Genomic DNA, 13460 nt, shown 5'->3' on the forward strand with positions numbered 1-13460 from the left:
GATAAATGAAAAGCAAAAATTGAGAAAAGAAGAAAAAAAACATAAAAAAGAAATAAAAAAGTTAAAATCAATTTTAGACAAAATGAAAATATAAGACTCAAATTTAAAGAAAAGTAAATAAATAATTAAAAATTTAGCCAAACTAGATCAAGAATGACGTTTCAATGACTTATTTTAAGAAATTTAGTTCGTTTTTGAACAAAAACTTCGCTTATTTCTTTAAATTTTCGCACATAAAAGGCAAAAATTACCAATTTTGATCAAAATCAACGTTATTTTTGGCTTTTTTCCAAAAACTTAGATATGTATTATTAAAGATAATAAATGTCAATAATTTGAAAAATTAGAAATACGAATTTTAAAAATTCATAACTAAAACAATTTGTTTAAAAAATATATAAACTGAGAAATCAGAAAAAATATTAAACTAAATAAATATTTAAAACGAAAATTGAGATTAATGAGATTAAAGAAAGTGAGTCTTGATGTAAATTAAAAAGCACAAACATCCGTACATAAAGAGCAAAAAAAACTCAAATAAAAAAAATGGCTATATAAGACTCGAGTATAAAAAAAATTATTGGAAATTTAGCCAAATTAGACCACAACTGACATCTGTTTTAAAAATGTCATTTCAATTTTGAGCGAAAAGCTCACTTATTTCTTTAAATTTTTGATAGAAAAATCACCAAATTGAATCAAACTTAGGTAATTTTTGTCTTTTCCCAAAAACTTAGAATTAAGAAGCTCTTCTCACCGCCAACAATCTGAAGATCGTCGCTCCACAAACCGCCGCAAAAAAACCCCTCCAGTAATTCCTCACGGCAAAATAAACCGTCGTTACTTCAATACTGAACAAGACGCCGCCAACGGGGGCGGCAAAACAACTCCCAACACCGACAGCACAAGCAGCAGCAAGCATTTCAGTCGTACGATTCTCATTCTCGTAGATTCCTTGAAATCCCGTCACTAACTTACTCAAAAGAGTTGCTACAATACTAGCAATGTGGACAAAAGGCCCTTCTTTACCAAGCGGTAAACCGCTCCCAAGGGTGGCGGTAAGTCCAATCACTTTTGCGACAAGAGTACGAAAAGTTAAGTATTCTTTCAGGGCGACGCCACGAAGAATCGTCTTCATTTCAGGAATCCCAGATCCTGAAAAACAATTTTTGAAAATTAAAAAAATATACAGGGTGTTTTTTTAACACATCGAAAAATTGCAACCACATAATCTACATAAAAAAATAACACTAATTTGTCAAATGAACTATAGCCCGATAAAGCTTCGTTACGGATATACAGGGTGATAAAGGTATATGATAAAAATCAAATTTCTTTTAGTTTTACAAAACCACTTGAGTTATTTTCATGAGATTTTACAGGCATAATGAGCCATTAAAAGTGCTTATTTTTCCTCTTACCAGTGGTGTGCAATATTAAGAAAACACCCTGTTTATTGGAATGACAGTGCAAGCGACACGCATCACTAATTCCCTAAATTACAGTACAATTTCCAAGGCTGTCTTAAATTCGAACCAATAATTTATCTCAAACACGCCAACTTCGCATTATTTAAAATCAAAAAAAACATATATCAAGAGGGCTTTACCTATCGATTGTGGCGCCACCAAATGCACAAACCCGGCACTAAACAAAATCAAACAAACCGGTAAAGACACCCAAGCCGCATATTGGGCAAACGGTTGCCCATTTAAATCATTGTAGAGCCAAATTCTTGCCCAATTACACAAGGAAATCCCCCGATCCATGATAAAGCTGAGAACGGCCATAATGACCCCTAATAGGGCCAAAAACACCCAATCTTCGCCCAAACGGGCAAAAGTGTGCTTCCATAGAAACGACACGGCCTTGGCGAGTTTTCCTAAAATAAAAAAATCGTAAAAATCGGGGGCACATGATAAAAAAATCCTAAAAATAGTGTTTCAAAGGGGGCACTTGTTACTTTCCCAAAAAAATAATTTTCAAAAGGGGCACATGATAAAAAAATTGTAAAAATATTTTCTCAAAGGGGGCACTAGTTTTTTTACCTTGATAGCCCCTCAGCTCCTTTTTCCGCGCTTTGTCCTCTTTGAGTCGCCTCTTTTCGGCCTGTCTGAGCCCTTCTAGCTTCGCAAATTCGCCCAATTGCCGACTATAGCGGCCATACATCTGCAAAAAAATCGTAAAAATGAAGAGTGAAATGGCGTGTTGGCAAGTTTCCAGTCGAATATCGCGTATTAATTGCCCAGCCACGTGCTCGATATTTTTCCTTACTAAAGTGCTGACGTAATCCTCCTCGGGGGGGCAGGGGTAGAAGCTCTGTTCCTGTCTCTTTTTTCGTTTTTCGACCAATTTCGCAAACTCCTCCCAATCTTTATCGACCGATTCAGGGTCGGCTTCCCCGAAATGGGCTTCGCTCATTTCAGACATGACGATTGCAAGCAAACATTCGACTGAAGGAAAAACCACCGAACGCAATTGGGCACTAAAAAGTCCCCGAAAACCGAAAACACCTACGTCGTGGGAGAAATAAGAGGAGCAGAAGTGATAAAAAGATAAGATGCATGTCGTAGCTGAGACAATAATTTGCCAATTGTGAGACATATTATCCAATTGAGATGTGTCATATACGATTTAATGAAGATTATTACTTAAATGCGAGGTGAAGAAACACGTGACGTCATCACAATTGTGGGAATTGGGAAGCAGACGGGAAATCCGAGGCTAATACCAAAAGAAGAAGAAGAAAAAAAACAATAAAAGTTTTATTTATTCCTTATTTCTTTCTAACGGTTTTTATTAATTTGTAATTATTTACTGTATTCTTATTTTTTTCCAAATTATTTCTTTAATTTAGTTTCTTTAATATTCGTTTTTATTATTTTACTTACTACCTTATTTTTCTTTATAATTTTCAATTTTTTGACATTTGTTAATTTTTTAATCTAATATTCTAATAATTCTTTTTCATTCCATTTTTGCGGTTTTCCGTAAATTTGTAATTTTTTTTTTTAAACAGAAAGTATGTTTTTTCACTCTAATTTTATGTAACCTCTCGGAAAGGTAAAATTTTTACCTCCCCCCCAAAAATTTAATGGCAAAACTGAGAACCAAAAGAAATTGTGGTTTTTAAGTTTTTTTTGTTGGACTGTAAGAAAAATTTTATATGTACCACACTAGAGGAAAGATACACTTTTCTCTCTTGTAATACAAATAACTATTACTTAATTTTTCGAGTTTTTTTTATTTACTTACTTTACTCACTACTCTAGCCTACATAAAATATCTTGTTATTTTTTTTCTTACATAAATTTTTATCGTGTTTTAATTTTCATAAAAAAACACTACTTGAAGGTTATTCCAAGATATTTAGCTACTGGCCTACAGATGGCGCTATAACAAAAGTGAATTTACTCTAATTAAACTTTATTACTGTTCTTGTTTTTGTTCTTATTTAAAAATGCTAGTCTTGTAAGAGTAGCGAAAATATCAAAATTTAGTTTTCAGAACACATTTTTATTTTTCATTATTTTATTAAAATAAATAAATAATATAATCAGTAATTACGACTTTGTGTTTTAAGTTTTATTTACTATCTTTTTTTATTATTTTCATTTTCTTATTTCTTTTGCACATTGTAATAATTTTGACTTTGTCTTTCAGGTTTCTTTACATTAATTTGTTGTTTATTTTTTGATCTAATATCCGAATAAACTTTTTTTGTTTACTTCCATTATCACGGTTTTTCTAGTAATTCGTAATTATTTTCTTCTAGACCCTAATAGAAAGTAAATTTTTCCACCCTAATTTTAGAAAGGAAAGTGGCTCATTACCTCTCAAAAAAGTAAAAAGTCCACACTGTTTACTTCTTTAATAGAAACGGGATAAATATAATGGTACCTAATATTGGGATATTGCTGAGTCATAGAAAAAATTATTCCCTTGTATTACAAATAATTATTACTCTATTTTTGTGTTCTTTTTATTTATTTTTTTTTACTTTATTTTCTAGCTCACATATTTTGTTATTCCCTTTCTTTTTAAGTTTTTTGTTGTTTTATTTTATTAAATTAAAATTTTCACATGAATAAGACAAAATTTTATTTAGAAAAACTCCAGTACAATTTTACAAAATAATGACAATAAGAAAAAATTCTTCGATTTGTTTACTCGGAACAAAGTAGGCCTTTCTCTATGAACAAATGAAGATAACCCACAATAAAACAATTGCCCTCTCGACCGCTTGATCTGATTTATCCAGGTCATGGCCCACCCATTCCTCCGCCTATGCTAACACCCAACTATAGGCAACCAACAATACACCCCATCTGAAAATAGCCGCTATTTTGCAACAAAACCGGGTTTGTTGGCATTGTCGTCTCACAATCAAAGCAGAAAAACACTTTTTAAATGTTTGGCAATTACGTAAGATTTTTCAAATCACTCTTATCTCGAAATGTTAACGATAAGAATAAACAAAAGTTGACGCAACCTTTGCGGATTTGCGTGTGTTTGAAGAATCTTGATAAGAAATGTAATCGACTCGGAAATAGAGTTTATTTTCGTTTTTTTGGCAAAGAACATTTTGGCTGTCTTCATTGTTTAATCGAACAAAAGCGAGCGTTTTATAATTAGGTCGTTTCAGGCGGATTTTCTTGACCCAACAAATTAATTAAGCGAAAAATTTGCGTGTTTTTAACAAACACGAAATGTCAATAGTAGCGTACGATTTCAATAAAAAAACACCGGTCTAATCCCGGCCACTTGATACTAATCTTATCGTAAAAACTGTGATTTTTATTACGAATCATTAACAATTCTAATCCCAGTCTAGGAATTTTTTGACATTTTTATCAGACTTGTGTTTAATTTCAGAATCTAAGGCAAGGTTTTGCGTAATTACAGTGTTGCAAAAATATTTTAATTAATTTTTTGGGTCAAGTTGGGTCAAGTAAAGAATTAGAATACTTATTCCTCGCTTGTTTAATTCAAAACGACCATAAAAATAAACATAAAATATGATGATGTTTATCATTATTAATACAATAAAATTTTGACATTTCGATTTTATTACATTTTTTGTTCCTGTTTAAAATTTTCAATTCAAATTTTGTGACAATAAAACAGACAAAAACAAAGCTTTTATTACACAAAAAACCGCAAAAACGTATTTCTAAATATTTGTATTAAGTAATAAACAATTTTTATTGGCTTTGTTAGGTCGCGTATCCTAGCAACCACAAAATTAAAATTGTGTGAGTACAGCTAAGTTCACAAGTAATGACAATTTGAAATCCTTCACCACGTGACCCAAAATTTGTAATCACAAAACCATAAAATAAAATAAATTTTTCAGTTGTAATGACGACAAAGTTCAAAGTCAATTTCCATTCATGACTTTGACATATTATAAATTAAATTAATTAAATGTAGAGTAAAAAAAACCGTTAAAAAATGTAGGTACAGTAAAGTTCAAAAATAAAGTGAAATTTGAAAATTCAAATGTACAGTTCACTCCAGAACTAAAGACACTGGAGTTTGTCACGGCCTGCGTGATAATTGCGTTAATTAATCAAAACTATAACAAATGTGATAATGGGCCAGGTGTGGGAGTGCGGCCCTCCTTGGCCCGTGACCTTCCCATCACGTGCCCAATAAGAATCACGTGCCGGTCTCGGGTATCGCGATCGCATTGCCGGTAGCAATTTCACGTCAATTTTTCCACGCCAACTAAGATCGATTTGACACTCACCACTGTATTCTGGTATCCCAATCCATACCGATCCTTGTCGGTGTCATCAGGATTCGACGTTGCCATTTTTTCTTCTTCTTCTTCTTCGTTTCGACTTCCTGGAACAACAAATCGCGTTGATTTCATCTCGTCGGTTCAAGGTCGCGATTCTCTATTGTTTTTCGATGCTCGATTATTTTCGCATGTGACATATTAACTGAAATAGAAGAAAGTTGGCTTATGGCCAACTCGATTCGCGGTTCAGACTTTATTTTTGAATAAAAACACGAAAAAAATTGATTGTAGAGAATGTAATTGGATAGACTTTAGACTCGAGGTGTGTCTAGCGGTGCGGAATTTGCGCGGTGTATAAAAAGAAGACAAACAAAAATAAAAATGAGATAAATACAGACGCGAAATGAGTAATTTAAGGTCGGGATTTGGGTTTCTGTGATTGGCACCACTGCTAGACTGCAAACTCGTTTGTTAATCACCGATTAAATTACTAAATCTTACAAAAATTGTAAAATTAGGGACTTAACATAAGTAGGCTATGATTTTTATTATGCGATTGGCAAAATTGACAAACTATATGTTAGCACAACTGAAAGTTTTTTTGGTAAAAAAATTAAGATTTTTTTCAAGCAAAGCCAAGTTGTAAAACTGCTGTACTTACTCCTACTCGGCTTTGCCTTGGCTAGCCATTTTTCAAAAATACACATATACTTGGTAATAAAACAAATTTAGCATTTTTAGTTAATTATAGGAGTATTTTAATAGAGAATTATTTAAATACATTATTATTCGACTGTCCGAGGCAAAGCCGAGTTGTTGCAGTAATTGTTTTTTTTTAATTCAATAAATAAATAAGTTTCAAGCGTAAAACTGCTACACTTGTGTTTATAGTAAAAAAACAATAATTACAAATCACGGCCTACTTAAATTATTTTATCACTTCTGATAATAAACGTAATTGAGTGGTGTTTCTTTAGTAAAAAAATAACATTTTTTGAGGCAAAGCTGAGTTGTAAAACTGTTATAGTTACTCTTACTCGGCTTTGCCTTGGCTAGCTATCTTTTAAAAATATACATTTACTTGGTAATAAAGCAAATTTATTATTTTTAGTTAATTATATTTTAATACACAACTGTTTAAATACATTATATTCAACTGTCCGAGGCAAAGCCGAGTCGTTGCTGTCATTGTTTTTTTTTAATTTAATAAATAAATAAATTACAAGCGTAAAACTGCTACATTTGTGCTTATAGTAAAAAATAATAACCACAAATCACGGCCTACTTGATTATTTTATCACTTCTGATAATAAACGTAATTGAGTGGTTTTATTCGTTATTTCTTAACATCCTGATTGTTTTATTAGATTTTAGCAAAATTTATTACAAACTGGATTATGATTGTTGACAACTTGCGAAAAAAGTCATAAATCTTCCGTCAAAACAGAATTTGCAATTAGCATAATTTACATTAGTTATAAATCGATTCATGTCTAATTTAAGCCCATTAAAAAGTAACGCCACGTCCGATGTAACCCATTGTACACCAATATTAGCATAAATGACGGTTGAAGTGCGAAAAAAATAAATAAATTTTCCAGAAGATGAGAATGACACAAATCGCGAGTGTTTTTGCCAATTGTGGAACCTAATTTTGACACATGTCACAATTACCGCAACAAGGCTTCAAATTTCCGCTCTTTAGGGGCTTCCCCTTACCTGTCCAGTCGTACCACTTCAATTAACCCATGGAAACAATGCGAACGATTGCACTGACACTGTGATAACAACTGCCGCAAACTTGTGATATATGTGAAGAAACTATGTCAAAAAATGAGATAAAATTGTTAATTAGAAAAACGCCGAGTACTTGTTAGCACTTCAAAATAAACAATCTCGGCCGAAATGAGATAATTGATTTGACACACACGCCGTTTTTGCCAATAAGATGTCGATTCACGTGTTACTTGAACGAAAGAAACTGATTTTTCGGGAAAATGTTCAAATTTGCGACTGGGAATGGAGGGGACGACACTGACGTCGTGTTGGTTGTATATCTAACAATAAAAACAACCGTCGAAATATTATTATTGCATTTATTTTGTTTTTATTATACAAAAAATCAAACAATTTGTTGTCCCCCAAGTGCAGTTATTACAAATTTATAAAAACACTTCATTTGTAACATGAGACGCCACTGAGCTTACGTATTACTGGTTGCCTACCGGGACAATTAATGTACTATTAAGTGTACTAGTTTTGATAAGACTTATCACCAAAATTGAATTATCATTAACGGTACGTTTCATTAACTCAAACTAATTTTTGCGCGTTATTATCATTTAAAACAGGCGCTCTTAACCTAACTTTGTTATGTCATTAGAAATGTCACATTGTGATGACTAAACAATAGTAATCCTATTTACAAGTGCATAATCGCCACCGGTTTACACCACGGCCCCTTATTTACACTCAGTAGCGATGAAATAGGTAAAAATTGTGTTTTTGTTTCTTTTGATTGCCCCTAACCTTACTTATTTTTCAGTGGGTGAAATGCCTTCAAATATGTCGTATTGCCCCCCAGGGGTGCACATTTGGGACGTGTGGGTGAACCACGGGATGTCCCAATGTTTCGTCGAGACTCTATCATCGTCTGTGATTGCTGGGTTTATTTTACTAGCTGGTACCATCCAGTTGTGCATGTACAGGAAATATGGTACTGAAATCTCCCCAAATCACTTGGTCAAGTCCCGTTTGTACCATTTTCAAGTTGCGGTAACACTATTGGTGCCTGTGTTGGAGGTTGTGAGGTTCGTGCTACGAGGGACTGTGTTTGATGATAAACACATCTATGGGTTTATGGTAAGTGCGAATTGGGGTGTTAAATATTTGGTTGAATTGCCTCATTATTGACTTTTATTGGTATTTATGTAGTTTTGTTATTATCGGCGATAATCACGTGGGGAAAAAATTTAAAACTGTTTAGATAAGAAAGTGGTATTGAACTTGGATTATGTTGGAAGGAAAGAATGATGAGTTTGTGTTATCAACAGGTTACGTTTTTATCGCAAGTATAATTCCGCGTTTTGATTAAACTAATTAAACGACGAAAATAATTTCATCAAAATTGCGGAAACGGAACTAAAGTCTTCAACATTGAACTCTAATCTGCCTTTGCATTTTTTTTATCACAGTTACAGAAAAGAACAAGACATGTAAAAAATTTAATTGAGAATAAATTATTTTTTACAGGGCGAAATTAAGTTGACACACGACGCGTAGCTGAGTGCGTTAATAATTAAGTCCTACATAATATTTGTATTAAACTTTTTTGTCAAAGACTTTTATTAAGAAATTAGAAATGAGTTTTCAAAAATTATTTTAGCAAATTCAAAGTTGTGTAAAATGGAATTTTAATCAATAAATGTCTTTGGAGAATGGTGTTTTTTGAGAGTTTTTACCGCACGCCAATTGTATGGTAATTTGACGTTTATAGGTTAGGACGCCCAAAAAAACTTTAATATTTATAAAAGAAATGTTATTCCTCATTAATAATTTTAATTATTTTGAAAGAAAATTAACTTAATTTTAAAATTCACTGTAATTTATTATAAGCTACCTTAATTAAGAATCTCAAAATCGGTTACTTTTATTTATTTATTTTTATAATTGAAAATGTAGCTAAACCCAAGATTTGTTAATACTCCTATTAAACAAATTGAAATTATTAATAATAAGAAAAAAATGTGTGACTATGAAAAAATAAAGGACAAAGTTTTATAATTCACCTGTATATTAAAAAAGTGCGAAATAAATTTATTAATTTATAATTAATTTATTAATAATGTCTCGTTTGGGTATTTATTTGAAAGATTTGACCTGAAAAATGTCACTTTTTCAGTACCACAAGGCAAAACTGTGTATTTATAATATACAGAGTGACGACAAAATTATGCACCAAAATTTTATCCTGATGTTCTTTCTGTATTGTACGCGACTAAAAATATGTTAAAAGAAATAATTTATCTCGTTTTAAAAAAAAGTTAAAGCCGCTCAAAGTCAAATCCTACACAGGGTGATTCTTAAATAGACCGACAAAATTTTATCACAGCTTCCCAAGGATAAATGGAGACAAACTACCTGTGCTAATACTATTTACGAATACATCAGTGGCGTACGCTTTACCTCGAAAATAACTTGTAATTTTATTTAGAGAACGTTTAAACAAAGAATTTTTTAAGTATTTTTTCCAGCATGTTCTCATTTGATACTAAAAAGGAAAAAAATATCGATCTATTTAGGAATCACTCTGTATATTTCGTAAACTCGAGTTTATTAATGTCTCGTTCGGATATTTATCTGAAAAATTGATCTTGAAAAATGTAACTTTTTCAGTATTACAAGGCAAAACTGTGACTTTTGTACGTATTTATAATATACAAGGTGACCAAAAAATAATGTACCAAAATTTTATTCCGATGTTCTGTGGTCGTACACGACTGAAAATGCGTTAAAAAAAGTGATTTATCTTGTTTTTTAAAAAAGTTAAAGCCGGTCAAAGACAAAATCTATATACTGGGTGATCAAAAATGTCGGAATTTAGTAGGGATAATGTTTCGTTTGGGTATTTATCCGGAAAATTAATTCGGAGAAAAGACACTTGGTACGTATTTATAATATACAGGGGGGGGCCAAAAAAATATGTACCAAAATTTTATGCCGATGTGTTTGGTCGTACATGACTGAAAAAGTTAAAGCCGGTTAAAGTCAAATCCTATATACTGTGTGAGTAAAAAATGTCGGAAATTTCATTAATTTTTTTCTAATTGTTATGTTTTTACAAGACTTTATATTGATATTTGGGAATTTGGCTGAAATTGCATGTATACCGGGTGTAAACAATTTTGAAAAACATATAATTTCTCGGCTCTTGAAAGAGATACAAGTCTCAATTTTGGCACACCCTATGTACTCGCCAAAGGCAATTTTTCACTTGTGATAGTTAAACAAATCTACTTCCGGTTTGGCCGGAAATGGAGTCAAAATAAAATCTTATAGACTGCTTGAGTCAAAAATGTCGGAGATACCATTTAGTTTTTTGTTTTTACAAATTGAAATTATTATTATTAATAAGAAAAAAACGTATAAAACTCAATGAAAAACTACGGGACAAGATTTTGTAACTCACCTTGTATATTAAATAAATGTATTGTTTGCAAATACGAAATTAATTGACTTCGTCCTTGAATCTTGAATTTTACATCTTACATAAACTACTCTTATCACAGAATTAAATGCAAAATAGATAAAAATTTGCGTATTATTTGCGTGTATCTTGACTTAAATAAGTAAATAATGAAATGAAACGCAAAATTATTTCTTAAATCATTATTCAACAAATCAAGGTTAAATTTCAATTGTAATCAAGGTCAAGGTTGCGACCCCTGAAACAATTTTTTTTCCAGATAACATCCCTGGTACTCAACCTGCTCGCCTACCCCTACTCCCTTTTAGTTGTGCGCATCGAACGCCACTACCTCTTGCCCTCGGTGCCCACCAAAGGTCACGGCATCGTTCTTTTACTCTTCTGGACTCTAGTTTTCATCTCTGAAAACCTCGCATTCTTCAATTTAGACAAGAAAGAATGGTGGTTTCAGCTCAAAACGTACACTTTATTTTCTCTACAACTACACACAAAACAACTACAGTTAAATTTCCAGAATGGAGGACCAAATCGAGATGGGGCTATTCATCATCCGTTATTTATCCTGTCTTTTCATGTTTTTATTAGGCCTGAAAGCCCCAGGAATCACACAAAATATAAATTATTTTACACTTAATGACTCGACCCGTAATTTGCCACCGCAGGTGAGTTGATTGTCACAAGTTGCGCAATAACACACAACAAATTCTCGTTGATTTACAACCGGGTTTTGTCAGATTTTTCGATAAGAAATGTCAAGTGAGAAATTAAATTCGTCGTTTAGAAACATGAAGAAGGTCACTTTTAAAAATATAAGTGTCAGCGTAAAATTTAAGGTTAAAAATCGGTTAAATTGTCGGTTATAACCGGTTGTGGTTTCAGGATCGTCTCGAGAACCAATCAACATGGCACCATTTTTGGAAGAAAGTTCGAATTTTAGCGCCATTTTTATGGCCGAAAAAGGACGTTTTGTTGCAATTCCGTGTCATTTTTTGCTTGCTGTTATTGGCCGGTGGGCGTGTCATCAATTTGTACGTCCCCATTTACAACAAATATATCGGTGAGGAGTCGAAATGGCGCGAAATTTGAATTTAAATTTGTTTTTAGTGGATAGTATGACTCCCGATGAGAAAATTGGTAAATTGGAGTTTCGATGGGATTGGATTTTGATGTATGTGGGGTTTAAATTTCTCCAAGGTGGGGGGACGGGAGGCATGGGGTTGTTGAACAATCTACGTTCGTTCTTGTGGATCAGGGTACAGCAATATACGACGAGGGAGGTGGAGGTGGAGTTATTTAGACATTTGCATAGTTTGTCCTTGAGATGGCATTTGGGGAGGAAGACGGGGGAGGTGTTGAGAGTGATGGATAGAGGCACGGACAGTATTAATAATTTGTTGAATTATATTATTTTTTCGATCGTACCGACGATTATCGATATTGTGATAGCTGTGGTCTTTTTTGTGGTCACGTTTAATGCCTGGTTCGGGTTCATTGTCTTCATCACGATGGTACTCTACATAGGTAAGTTTGTGTGAGAAAAGGAGAGTCATGAGAAACGTAACGTAATAGATAAAGAGGCGAAATAATGGTAGATGCAGACTCGGCTTTGCCTCGATATGATTTTGTTTCAGAATTGTTACACAATATGTGACACCATTCAAAATTTATATATACAGAGTGTTTCTTTAATATTGTGAAAAATTGCAATTCGAAATCGAAAAATGACACTAATATATAATTTAAATATTCAATGATGTGCCCCTGCACACGCCACTGAGTAGAGTAAAAATCAAATAATTGTCTGAAAATAAACGGATTTGAATTTTTATCATGAAACTTTATTACCCTGTATATCCGTGACGAAGCTTTATACGACTATTGTTTATTTGACAAATTAGTATTATTTTTTGATGTAGAATAAGTGGTTGCAATTTTTTGCAATATTTAGAAAACAGCCTGTATACAAATATACAGGCTGTTCCATTTTTATTGTTACAAATTTAAACAGGTGATAGAATATTCCGTTTTAAGACAAAAGTTCTCTATAAACATGTATCGAAAAATATTATGTAAGGGAGCTACACCTCCTCAAAGAGGTGCATTTTTTTAATGTTTTTTTGCAATATTTCAGAAACTGTTATAAATCAAAATTGTAGAGTAAACAGTATTCTAATTATTTTGGCTTTTTTGATGCATATTTATAGGAAAGTTTTGTCTTAAAATTACTTTTTAAATTTGTAACAATAAAAGCGAAACAACCTGTACATTTTGTTGGTATTGATTCACTGCTCGATAACGAAAGTGTAAATGTACAATGTAAAATTACATCAAATAGCGAAGTTACAGTTTTTTATAATATAAAATTACACCTGAAAAGATTGTAAAATTGCAGACCACATAAATACGTACTATAAAAAAATTGCATTTTTAATTATTAAATGTAAAATTACATCGGAAGAGAATTGTGAAATTCCATCTTTTTCTAAACTTTTTTTTTCCAAACATTTT

At 32.3% G+C, this 13460-nt stretch overlaps 2 protein-coding genes across 4 annotated transcripts in view; one reads left to right on the top strand and one right to left on the bottom strand.

The window, feature by feature from the left end:
• The window catches only part of LOC123008788 (chloride channel protein 2), a 14508-nt gene extending 6802 nt beyond the window's left edge, over positions 1–7706 (bottom strand). The window contains exons 1-5 of one of the 2 annotated variants that reach the window (XM_044404799.1): positions 7466–7706; positions 5753–5850; positions 2049–2169; positions 1610–1882; positions 758–1155 (exon numbers count right to left, since the gene is read on the bottom strand). In XM_044404799.1, the coding sequence (XP_044260734.1) occupies positions 758–1155; positions 1610–1882; positions 2049–2169; positions 5753–5818 (858 nt within the window). In that variant the 5' untranslated portion in view covers positions 5819–5850; positions 7466–7706. Of the gene's footprint in view, positions 1–757; positions 1156–1609; positions 1883–2048; positions 2170–2274; positions 2838–5752; positions 5851–7465 lie in introns of those variants that run through there. The other variant, XM_044404800.1, reaches the window with a different exon arrangement.
• A 276-nt stretch (positions 7707–7982) lies between these two features.
• The window catches only part of LOC123008808 (ATP-binding cassette sub-family B member 6), an 11866-nt gene continuing 6388 nt past the window's right edge, over positions 7983–13460 (top strand). The window contains exons 1-7 of one of the 2 annotated variants that reach the window (XM_044404825.1): positions 7987–8044; positions 8130–8236; positions 8292–8608; positions 11212–11411; positions 11467–11614; positions 11832–12009; positions 12057–12473. In XM_044404825.1, coding sequence (XP_044260760.1) covers positions 8300–8608; positions 11212–11411; positions 11467–11614; positions 11832–12009; positions 12057–12473 — 1252 coding nt within the window. In that variant the 5' untranslated portion in view covers positions 7987–8044; positions 8130–8236; positions 8292–8299. Of the gene's footprint in view, positions 8237–8291; positions 8609–11211; positions 11412–11466; positions 11615–11831; positions 12010–12056; positions 12474–13460 lie in introns of both variants that reach the window. The other variant, XM_044404824.1, reaches the window with a different exon arrangement.

The sequence above is a fragment of the Tribolium madens genome, unplaced genomic scaffold, assembly GCF_015345945.1.
Source record: "Tribolium madens isolate multiple individuals breed KSU strain unplaced genomic scaffold, Tmad_KSU_1.1 Scaffold_71;HRSCAF=194;Tcas5.2_LG6, whole genome shotgun sequence".
NCBI classification, from domain to species: Eukaryota; Metazoa; Arthropoda; class Insecta; order Coleoptera; family Tenebrionidae; genus Tribolium; species Tribolium madens.